Source organism: Penaeus chinensis, chromosome 16 (genome assembly GCF_019202785.1).
Source record: "Penaeus chinensis breed Huanghai No. 1 chromosome 16, ASM1920278v2, whole genome shotgun sequence".
NCBI lineage: Eukaryota > Metazoa > Arthropoda > Malacostraca > Decapoda > Penaeidae > Penaeus > Penaeus chinensis.
In genome coordinates this window covers 12,197,270-12,209,769 of record NC_061834.1, presented here as the reverse complement: position 1 = coordinate 12,209,769, position 12,500 = coordinate 12,197,270, and the positions used below count along the sequence as shown (strand labels likewise).

The following is a 12,500-nucleotide window of genomic DNA, read 5'->3' as shown; positions in this document are numbered from 1 at the left end:
TAGGCAGTCCCCCATGATGGCCTTAGCATGGGCCACTCATAGAACTCTTCCTGAAACTTAAACAAAGTAACCAAGTAAATATAAAGTAAGTAATACCATTATGTACATATGATCATTTGCTACTTAAGTTATCCATTATACAATATTCTACAATATTCTCTCTTGCTTGTATGCTTTACACCAACCTTGAGTTCCACATGTGTTGTTTCCAAGCCAGGTGTACTCCATTAGTCTCTCTTTTTGATCTGCTGCATCCTCTATAATTCTCCAATACTCAGTAAGTGCACATTGTGCATTATTTTTGTTATCACTAATTCATGGTCAAGATACTTTCAGATTTGTTGTGAACACCCACATGAAATATTTAGGAATATAAAAGTCACAGTTGAAAATACAGATGGAGAGTAGGGATCTAAGCCAACAGCTGAAAATAGTGTCTGCTGGATTAAACAAGTTTCAGGTCTGCACATTGTGAGAATGCACATCCCAAGTGTAGCTGCCAAAAATTGTCGGTGGGGATGGGATGGTTGATGCCACTATGTAGTACTTGCTTACTCAGTAGTAATGAAACCTTTTATTCAGTACATTTGCAGGTTATATCCTCTGCTCCTTCCTTCCAGTTTTTTATTTGTATTAACGCTATATCTTACAGACCTCTGGAAGCAGCATTTGCTAGGTTGAGCTCTCCATTGTTGAGGGGATGAGTTTCTGTGGATAACACCCACATGATTCTTGTCAAGTGTGTGGAATTGACGGGAAGTGCTCATGATTTACTGTAAGACAATAGTGCTATCAGTCCACAATACAGAATCGTCAAGAAGCAAAGAAAGCTTCATCTGCAATTTTGCATCTGATGTGAGTGCCAAGACTGCTGCTGACAACTCCAGTTTAGGAATGGAGGTTCTCTTTATAAGAGCCAGTCTTGGTGGTGCCAAAGTGAGACTACTGTTAGTCATACCCAATACACCTTTTATTCTTAAGTAACAAATGGCTGCATGGATGCATCACAAAGGTGATGTAGCTTCACATTGTCAATTCTTCAAAGATATGTGGGCACAACATATCTGTTGACTCTCAATTCTCTGAGCCATGCATTTAATTTTTCACTGTTCTCTGAGCCAAGCTCTTCATCCCATTCTCATTGATGTCTCACTTCCTCTTGGAAGATTATTTTTGCTCTTACTGTAAATGGGGCTAAGTTGAGTGGGTCATAGACTTAGCTCATAATGCTTATCTTTTTGAGATTGACTTGTTTGACATGGTCACCCTGTCTTGAAGCATATCACTCACCAGGCTCCACAGGATTGCCACTTAGTAGGTCCAGTCTTGCTAAGTCCATATTGCTAACAGGAAGACGTCTGTCCTCCTGTGGGATTGCAGCAAAAACATCTCTTGAATTTGAAATCCACATAGTTAGATGGAAGCCAATGAGTTTTAGGAGACCCTTCAACTGTTGTGCCTGTTGAATGGCATGTGGCTTCTTCTTGACAGACATCAAGAGGTCATCTACGTAGAAGTTCCTTTTTACATCTGGTAATTTGTTGTTTGGGCAGTCAGACTATCAGATTTATGATCTGTTTCCAGAATGTTCTGGACAACTAGATGCCACAAAGGTTCCTCTTGAACTGCCCTCACATTTCAAACATGCATAGGCCAAAACATCAAGTAACAGTCAATTCAATATGTAAAACATTAGCTCGGCTATGATCTCACTATCTCAGTTCATCAGTCATATAAAGAGCCATCATCTGTTCTTTATGTAGTGTAGGAATAAGGGTGGGTTCTATGGCATGACCCATTGCATATACACTTATTTGACAAGTCAGCTTTTAGGGCAGATATGGGCCATGTGTTGACCTGGTGGTACTCATTGAGGCCTTCTCAGCTGCTGTGATGCAGAAGTTGATTTTCCAGAACATGTGATAAACAAAATATATAATATACCAGTAGCTACACCAGTCATAAATGAAGAAGTCTGTCCAACAAGCAAGAAGTTGCTGACTTGTTGTCCAAAATAAGAGAAGATTTTTAATCCTCTCTTCTTGTTTTTTTTATTTGGAGAACCTAAAGTCATTCATGTCACCCCAAGTTACAGAGACATTCTCACCAACCAAATAATGGAAACTAATGAAACAGAAAAGTTCCTGGTTTTGCTACACCAGAAGTTTGCTCCTTTATGATAGAATTAACCCAATCAGCTTGGATTGCAAGAATACATGCCATACCCACTATGATATAAGTTTATTATATTTAGACATAGATGACTACAAGTGCCTAATCACCAATCACTAAGTTATTAGTCTACCTATCTCACCTGTTTATCCTTCCTTGATTTTTGGAAATTTTTTCATGTATTATTTAATTGTCTTTAATGTTATCAAAATTTTAATAACAATTTGATAATCATAATATCAGTAAGAATAATAACAGTATCAATATCAATAGTATTAGAAAGAAAACATATTAACCCACAATTTCAAGGAATGGGGAAATAAAGAGTGGTCACTAGGGCCTGCTGGTTGTGCACATGTGGAGCCATCTGTATGTAACAAAATTCACAAAAAACTACAGGGAAATCTTTAGCCATTGGGTTAAGTAGCTTACTAGCAAGTTTGTGTTCAGTTGAAAGATTTTTTTTTTCCCTTAAGACATGTTCATACAAAAATATGAAAGACATGGAGAAACTTTTAAGGATACTGAAAGGGAATATTCAGGCTTTGCAAAGTAAAGTAGTTTTCTGCTTTCTTTTCATTAAGTATTAATATTCTGTTAACTATTGTAATATTTTTCTGTTATTGTTATTCTTGTTACCTATATAACAAATCTTATAACAGTTGAACTGAAATATAGACTCTTAAAATAGTGCATGCAAGAATGGCATTTTGTTGTGTTGCAATATCCAAAATAAAATGTTAATTTCTGTAACAAAATTCTTATCATTGCATAATGATGATGAAATAGCTTTATATGTCTTTTTATGTAGCTAGTAAAGTTGGACTCTATTAGGGATAGGTATGGTTTTTCTTTTTTTTTTCTTTTTTTTTTCGTTATTAATAATAAAAAAAATATAAATGTAGTTTTTTTGTTTTTTGTTTTTACTAAAAAATCCAACCTGGGTGAGTAAGTGGACAACTACCCATGCCAACCCAAGACTGGTAGGATGCAGGAGTGTGGTGGAATGCTGGAGTGTAGTAGAAAGGAGGGAGGGAGGGAGGGAGGGAGGGAGGGAGGGAGGGAGGGAGGGAGGGAGGGAGGGAGGGAGGGAGGGAGGGAGGGAGGGAGGGAGGGAGGGAGGGAGGGAGGGAGGGAGGGAGGGAGGAGTAGGAAGGAAGGGGATGGAAGGGGTAGGAAGGAAGGGGATGGAAGGGGTAGGAAGGAAGGAAGGAAGGAAGGAAGGAAGGAAGGAAGGAAGGAAGGAAGGAAGGGGTAGGAAGGAAGGAAGGAAGGAAGGAAGGAAGGAAGGAAGGAAGGAAGGAAGGAAGGAAGGAAGGAAGGAAGGAAGGAAGGGGTAGGAAGGAAGGAAGGAGGAAGGAAGGAAGGAAGGGTAGGAAGGAAGGAAGGGGTAGGAAGGAAGGAAGGGGTAGGAAGGAAGGAAGGAAGGGGGGAGGAAGGAAGGAAGGGTAGGGGTAGGAAGGAAGGAAGGAAGGGGTAGGAAGGAAGGAGGAAGGAGAAGGGGTAGGAAGGAAGGAGGAAGGAAGGAAGGAGAGGAAGGAAGGGGTAGGAAGGAAGGAAGGGGTAGGAAGGAAGGAAGGTAGGAAGGAAGGAAGGCTTTTTATTTCCCTTCCTTTTACTCCTTTCCTTTTACCCCTTTCCCGGGACTTCCTTCCTCCGCCTTCCTTCCTTCCTTCCTCCGTCCTTCCGTTCCCTTCTTCCTTCCCTTCCTTCCTTCCTTTTCCTTTTACTTTCCTCCCCCTTTCCCCACCTTTCCATTACTTCCTCCTCCTTCCCTTCCCTTCCTCCTTCCTTCCTTCCTTCCTTCCTTCCGTCCTTTTTTTTACTTCCTTCCTCCTTTTTCTTTCTTTTTTTTATTTCCTTCCCTTCTTTCTTTACTCCTTCTTCCTTCCTTTCTTTCTTTTACTTCCTTCCTCCTTCCTTCTTCTTTACTTCCTTTTCCTTCCCCCCCCTGCCTTTCTTTTACTTCCTTCCTTCCTTCGCTTCCTTCCTCCCTTCCTTCCTCCTCCTCCTCCTTCCTTCCTTCCTTCCTTCCCCTTTCCCTTTGCTTTTCTTCCTTCCTACCCTTTTATCCTTTTCTTTTATTTCCCTTTCCCTTTCCCTTTCCCTTTCCCTTTCCCTTTTCCCTTTCCTTCCTTCCTTCCTCCTTTCCTTCCTCCTCCTTTTCCTTTTCCCTTCCTTCCTTCCTTCCTTCCTCCTCCTCCGTCCCCCTTTCCTTTCTTTACTTTCCCCCCTTCCTTCCTTTTTCCTTTCCCTTTCCCTTTCCCTTTTTTTTTACTTCCCCCCTTTCCTTTCCTGTTTTTACTCCTTCCCTTTTCCTTCCTTCCTTCCACCCTTTCCGTCCCCTTCCTGCCTTCCTCCTCCTCCTTTCCTCCTTCTTTTACTCCTTTCCTTCCTTCCCTTCCTCCTTCCGCCCTTTCCCTTCCCTTTCCTTTCCTTCTTCCTTCCTTCCTTCCTTCCTTTTTTCCCCTACCTTCCTTCCTTACCCCGGCTTTCCCTTTCCTTTCCTTTCCCTTCCTTCCTTCCTTCATTTATTTCCTTCCTTCCACCCGCCTTCCTTCCTTCCTTTCCCTTTCCCTTCCTTTCCCTTTCCTTCCTTCCTTCCTCCTTCCTCCTTCCTTCCTTCCTTCCTTCCTTCCTTCCTTCCTTCCTTCTTTTTTACTTTTTTCCTTCCTTTCTTTTTTCTTTTACTTTTCCCTTTCCCCTTTCTTCTTCTTTACTTCCTTCCTTCCTTCTTTCACCCTTCCTTCCTTTCTTCCCACTTCCTTCCTTCCTTTCTTTCACTTCCTTCCCCTTCCTTCCTTCCTTCCTTCCTTTCCTTTCCCTTTTCCTTCCCTACCCCCTCCTTCCTTCCCTTTCCCTTTCTTCTTTCACTTCCTTCCTTCCTTTTTTCACTTCCTTCCTTCCTCCTTCCTTTCCCTTCCTTCCTTCCTTCCTTCTGCCTTCCTTCCTCCTTTCCCTTTCCCTTTCCCTTTCCCTTTTCTTTCTTTTACTTCCTTCCTTCCTTCCTTCCTTCCTTACCCCTTCCTTCCACCCTTTCTTTTACTTCCTTCCTTCCGTCCTTTTTTTCTTCTTTGGGTTTCTTACGTCCTTCCTTCCTCCTTCCTTTCTTTTCCCTTCCTTCCTTCCTTCCTTTCTTTTCTTCCTTCCTTCCTTTCTTGTACTTCCTTCCTTCCTTCCTTCCTTTCTTTTACTTCCTTCCTTCCTTTTTTTCTTTACTTCCTTCCTTCCTTCCTTTCTTTTACTTTCCCTTTCCTTCCTTCCTTTCTTTTCCCCCCTTTTCCTTCCTTTCCCTTTCCTTCCCTTTCCCTTTCCCCTTCCTCCTTCCTGCCTTCCTTCCTTCCTCCTTCCTCCGTCCGTCCGCCTTCCTCCTCCTTTTACTTCCTTCCTTTCTTTCTTTCTTTACCCTTTCTTCCTTCCTTTTACTTCCTTTTTTCCTTCCTTCTTCCTTTCTTTCTTACCGTCCTTCCTTCCTTCCTTCCTTCCTTCCTCCTTTCTTCTGTTTACTTCCTTTCCCTTTCCCTTTCCCTTTTTTCTTTTACTTCCTTCCTTCCTTCCTTTCATCTACTTCCTTCCCTTCCTTCCCTTTTCCCTTTTACTTCCTTCCTTCCTTCCTTTCCCTTTCCCTTTACCCCTTCCTTCCTCTTCCTTCCTTCCTTCCGTCCTTCCTTCCTTCCCTTCCCTTCCTTTCCTTCCTTCCTTCCTTTCCCTTTCCCCTTTTACCTCCTTCCTTCCTTCCTTCCTTCCTTTTCCCTTCCTTCCTTCCTTCCTTCCTTCCTTTCACTTCCTTCCTTCCCTTTCCCCCTTTCCCTTTTACTTCCTTCCCTTTTCCTTCCTCCTTCCTTCCTTCCTCCTTCCTTCCTTCCTTCCTTCCTCCCTTCCTTCCTTCCTTTCTTTTACTTCCTTCCTTCCTTCCTACCTTTTACTTCCTTCCTCCCCCTTTACTTCCTTCCTTCCCTACCTCCCCCCTTCCTCCCTTACTCCCTCCCCCCCCCTCCCTTTCTCTAAATCTCCCCTTCCTTCCCCCCCCCCACCCCCATTGTCCTTCTTCCCCCTTTTTCTCTCCCCTTTTCCTTCTCCGACCCACCCCCCCTTTAAACCTGTCTCCCTTTCAACACTCTCCCTCTTTCCCTACCAAAAACAAAAAAACACAAAAACACCCCAAATCAAAAAACACAAACCCCTTACATCACCTCCCTTAAGGTCCCTCCCCTCTAAATTTCCATCACCCCAAATTCCACCCCCCAAAAGCAACCAACCCCCGCCCCCGTCCGATAAACACCCATCCAAAACTTTTACTAAACCAACCAACCACAAATACCCCTAACACCACAACATTGTAACGCCCCTCCCTAAAAACCCAGTTAACACCACCTCCATCCACCACCCCAAAAAAAAAGACAATAGATGAACCCAAAACGTCAACCAATGCAGAAAGGACAATCCAACAACCCAAAAATTAAAAGGACGGGGACCCCTAATAAAACAACCCCGACCTATATGCCCCAATCGCTAAATAGAAATAACTGCACTAAGCGCGTAACACAATGAATACACTGAAGATCCGGTATTCATGAAACAGTCCTTAAGAATGGTTTTGACCCACCCAGACTATATGAAAAAGTCACAATGTATCTACTAAACACTTTACAGGGGCTGTGAAAGGGTGTGCATTTAATGCCTAATGAAGCAGACATATGCACGTAGAAACTAACTAATAAAATATAAACTTACAAAGTATAAAATCTTCCATTTTCACTTTGCTCATTTGACTGCATGCTTAGGCACCTGATAAGAGCTTCAGAGTGGATGCTCAAATCTACTATAAAAAATGAAAAACTATTACAAAGGACAGTTCAAAGATATTTGAAAAATAAACATTTATTATTGTACCTTTACATGCAACACAAGTAATATAGCGGTTATAATTGTCTATAGTAGACTATTATGCTAATACAGCATCTGAAAACTAACTTGCTGACAGGTTTATGATAATATGTAGAAAAGGTAGCTTCCCTTGGCCATCCTATTGTCTTTACAATGGTTGAGAATGATAAGTATCTTGCTGCCTTGCTGGATGAAGCAGATCTGGTTGAGTAAGGGGAAAAGACAGACATATCAATTCCAGTGTCTTTCATTATATCCTTTATCCAGCATCTCATTTTCCAAATGGTTTTGTTGTTAACAACAAAGAAGTTACTTTCCCTTGTGAATTTAAAGTCTTCTTTAAACAACTTTTGATTGAGAGTTGTGTGCACACACAACCTTCTATCTAGTACATAGGCTTTAAAGCTTATTTGTGATGATCCCCTGGCCTAGATGTTTTAAGGTCTCCCATTGTAAAATTTACCTTAGATCATGTCATCTACATATGTCTAATGTTTAATAGATCTAATGTCTGACAGTGTTGCCTGGACTGAAGCAACATTAACATTACTAATTTCCTGTATGATTGAATAACAGTAAGATATTTATATAAACCCAAAAGTCTTAATATAATCCAGCATAGTTTCAGGTTCCCATTTGATACCATAATGAGGGAGAGTAGGCTTCTTTTGAAAAATGACTTTCATGACTCTGATTACTAATATATGTTGACCTGCAGGGTTGCCATCTACATTTATTGCACTATATCTTCTATTTTTCACTTTAAATTCTTCCAAAAGAAATTCCAAAACATGGCTGAAATGGATCAACTTTCCCACTGAGGCAAATTGACAGCCATCCTCTGATAGAAGACCTATACTGTTGTTTTGTCTCCTCTCACCACGGTCCAAGTAAAAATTCTACAACTTCTGGTGAAAGGCATTTAGTTTCAAATGACTTCCTGATAATACTATTGCTGTTAGTTTTAACTTCTCTGACTGTAGCTGTTTGTGCACTGGATGTGAGAGAGATTCAACCTAGGGAGAATTACCAGGACTGTTGTAGTAGCATGACCACGCAACCTGAAGCTCAGCGTACTTCCCAGGTTGGGCATGCCCAGGTCCGCCGCCTTGTCCGCGCTCATTGGACAGCGGGCTCCCCTCGTTCCCTGCGCTTACACAGCGCTCGCCTACTTAAGCCGCGCAGGCAGCTGGCTCCCCCGTAGAACTCCAACTTCAGTCTTCATCCCCCAGCCATACCTGTGGGCACTCACACCCACACAGTCACTCCCTAAAGAGATAAGACACCAGACTAACATAGTAGATGGCTCCATATCCATTTACTATACTGGTGACCTCCGGAATGACCCGACAAATGGAGTGACACGTTCCGGTATATCGCTCCTTCGCTTAGCTCACTCTCTGGAGGGGGAGTACCTGTAGTAGCATGACCCCGCAACCTGAAGCTCAGCGTACTTCCCAGGTTGGGGATGCCCAGGTCCGCCGCCTTGTCCGCGCTCATTGGACAGCGGGCTCCCCTCGTTCTCTGCGCGCTTACACAGCGCTCGCCTACTTAAGCCGCACCATTGACTGATCCTCCAGCAGACCAAGGGCATAGCAGCAGCACACAAGGACTGCCCAGTCCTTAGCCGACTGGGGAGCCTACTGGCTCCCCCGTAGAACTCCAACTTCAGTCTTCATCCCCCAGCCATACCTGTGGGCACTCACACCCACACAGTCACTCCCTAAAGAGATAAGACACCAGACTAACATAGTAGATGGCCACTTATCCATTTACTATACTGTTGTCTTGTCGCCTTGGACAAGACAACAGACGAAAAGGAGGAAAAGCATCATTTACTCCTCTAGACCATGATAAGGTGAAAGCATTAGTGTGGTAAGCTTCAGGATCTGGTTTTGAAGACACATTTGTTTACTTGAAAATTAATCTTAGATGCAAATACATCTAAATCAGAGCTAAAGAATTTTCTGCATATATGAAAATGTTACAATTCAGCATCCACTCAGCCTTTATATTTTCACATCCAGGGATATGTTCAGCTGAGAGAGTAATGTTTCTCATATTTGCTCATTCGAAGATTTGGTTAATAAGGATACTTTAGTGCTTCCACAATACAAGCTCTGGTGATCATATTGTCTGATCTTAGTCTGATATGAATGTCTTTATGATCATTGTATCCTGATTTTAATGCAGATAGTCAATTCCAGCCAGTTTGTGATCTAGTTCTTTGAAATCCCAATGACCACCTGTCTGAGAAGCATCAGTTCTTATTTCCAGTTCAGGAGGGGAATTCCTTAAAGTTTTATTCTGATACTGTACATTGTTAATTCCCCAGTCAATAAAATCATGGGCATGTTCATCTAAACAAATATCAACATCGTAGTCATGTTTTCTTTTAAAAAGGGCCATATTACTTACTATTTCCAAATATTTATATTTCATGGGAGCTTGAGGAACTGCAATGCCTGCAGATACAACTAACCCAATAAAGAAGGGCAATTAATATATAGAAATAGTTTCTCTACTCAGTAGTGACCAAAAACTCTGATGGATTGAATTTTTGCTTTTAGGAATGTTATAGTCATCTCAGCAGTCTAAAATGACACCAAGAAATCCTATAATTTGAGTGGGCTATAGTACCAACTCCTGTACATTAAATGTCAGCCTTAATGAAAAAAAAATTGCATTGCCTAATCAACATTACAAAGTAGTTCCTCCTTTGACTATGTAATGAAAATGCAATCATACATATAGCAGGAGACCAACATACCTAATGTCCTTAAGTGTGTTAAAGCAGGCTTCAATAATTTTGTGAATATTATAGGGGCTAATGATAAGCCCCGAGGAAGAGAAGTAAACTGATAATAATCATTCTTCCAAATAAAGCGTAACCTACTGCCGGTCCTCTGGTGTAATACATACTGAGAAGTGAGTATGCCTGAAGTCAATGACCATAAAATAACAGTTTGGAGAGATCAGCTGGAGTATGTCTTTAATATTATTCATTTTAAAATGACCATATTTAACAAATTCAATAAACTATTTAGATTTGATGTAACTTTAGTTTAGCCATCTTCTTGACGACTTAAAAAACAGAGTAAAATCCTTGATCTCTGTCAGTTCTCCAGCATTTCTCCACTATACCACATTCAATAAACTCTTGCATAGCTTTGTCAAGAGATTTCTGATCATTGTGATTAATGAACTTGGTATTCTATTTTTAATTGGCAAGTGATCAATTTAATTACCTTCCTAACAACAATATCATATATATATATATATTTGTGTGCTGTGTGGTGCAGTGGTAGTGATTTCGTCTAGCAATCTTGCTAACCTCGATTAAATCCCTTGCTGCCAGTGGATGGTAACCCCAGCCATTCCTTGCACACAGGGAATTTAGAAGCAAAAATTAAACAGATGCAATGTCACACCAAGAATATCCATTGTAATCAAACTAAATTATTATAATCATTAATTGTCTCTAGGACAGAGACAGGCAGTGCTCGTAATTGGCTCATTGGTGACTTAGTACAAGTGGAGCCATTTATGTGAAAAAACAATTAAACAAGTAAACTCTCAGTGGGCATGGCATACATGTACATGTCATGCCCGTCGGCATTGGGTTAATTGATCTATCTTGTCACTGCTAGCTTGCGTACAAATCATTGGAGCCAGTAGAAGGAGGTTGGATGAAGATCTCATTGTTGCACTTTCATATTTCCTTCATTTTCCTTCACTTTAGAACTATGTTCCTTGGAACTGTTCTTATCTTTCTTGGCTCTTCATCGTGTCATTTGAGTCCAAAAGACTTCAAAAGAGATGATAGATTTTCAAGTCAAATATATTAACAGCTTACTTTTATACAAAAACAAAGAATTAATCGCTTACTATTCAGATCTTGAACAAAGTAAAATCCAAAAAAGTCCATAAAAAAAAAAAATCTATCTCCAGACTGCAGAGAGGGGCGGAGAGACATGTAAACTGTCCCAGACCGACAAACGGACTGATTCATGGAACAACCAGGGAACATCTCATGGGTGCAGTCAAAGGAGCAAAGTGAAACTTTGATTAGTAACCATATTTCCATAGTAGCTTCAGTGAATAACCAAAATTCTCTCCTTTATTTTAGAAATGACAGTAAAACCAATTATACATAAAGTAAGTTTATTAGAAAGTGAGGCAGTTTTGAAACCAGGTGGATTTGTGAACAGTCATCTTTCTTTTTTTTTTTTTTTTGTGTGTGTGTGTTTGTGTATAAGGTGAAGTATTCCAATTTATTATGAAATAAAAATAATTTTGATTCTTTTTTCAGGTATTCCCATGCCACTTTCTGCTTCTACATTTTAGGGAGGACTGGTGAAATTTATGTTTATGACAACAGTAGCCTCAGATTTTTGGCAAATAATGGATTTGATTTTGCCAAGTTATATAAAGGTAATTTTTTTGTTTTTATCTTAATGGCCTTTTTCTATTGTAGTGGCTACTACCAAACATGCAAATATAGGAAATTCATATAATCCCTTTATCAGAATACACAGCTTACTGATGTGATAAATATTTTGAAGCATTCATTTTTTTTTTGTTTTTCTTTGGCAACTGTTCATAAATATTTTTTTTTTGTAGCTTTTGGTATATATTTGATAAATAGTGAAGAGTAATCATATGGTATCAAAATGCCATTTTTCTTGCTGTTTTGAGCTCTTTGGACATGAACACATTTTATAAACTCATGCACTATATAAGGCTGCAGCCACACTGAACATGATGTGACGCAATGCAAGGCGATCTGTGGAGCTGCAATCTGCTGCAGTGTTGCACAGGAAGGGTGGCCACACAAGCAGTGAGTGAGTGCAAGAGTTGCCATGATAACCAGACAAACATTAATAGTATTAGGTTAGGTTTGAGAAGTCACAATACACCTGCAATTCTGTTACTCAGATTTTGTTTGTTTGTCAAGTAATATGGCAGTGTGTACTAAAAGTGCATTTACTAGAAAACTGTTTTTTTCTCTTATCTATTAACCCCTGGGATCTGGATGCATCATTGCCTGTTCATGGCCCAAAATACAGGCATTAGGCTTACTTGAGCAGCCACTCTGATGGGTGTGTAGCTTGAAGGCCGGGTGGACATGAACACTTGTGTGTGGTGACAAGACTGTATACCTCCCCTTATTTATGTTATTTTCTCTGTATTTGCAAAAGCAATTTTGCTTTTTTGCCATTTTTCATTGTCTATATTTGTCTTGCTTTGCTTTATCCAGAATAGACTGTTTTTCTTAGACAGACTCTGTATCATCTCTCTAGTTATGATGATAATAACAATAAGTAACATTTTGCTGTTTGTATAATTTGATTTATTTTTGCATAATATTCAATTTTCTGTAATACAACTTGTGCCACAAGTTAAAACGGGCAGGAATAGGATCCTGAGTGTGGAAATAG

At 40.4% G+C, this 12,500-nt stretch overlaps 1 protein-coding gene across 2 annotated transcripts in view; it reads left to right on the top strand.

Moving 5' to 3' along the window:
* LOC125033460 (poly(A)-specific ribonuclease PARN-like) overlaps positions 1-12,500 on the top strand; it is a gene marked incomplete in the record, with an annotated part of 29,659 nt that overhangs the window by 13,039 nt on the left and 4,120 nt on the right. For both annotated transcript variants that reach the window (XM_047624984.1, XM_047624983.1), the window contains 1 exon segment: positions 11,372-11,493. In XM_047624984.1, the coding sequence (XP_047480940.1) occupies positions 11,372-11,493 (122 nt within the window).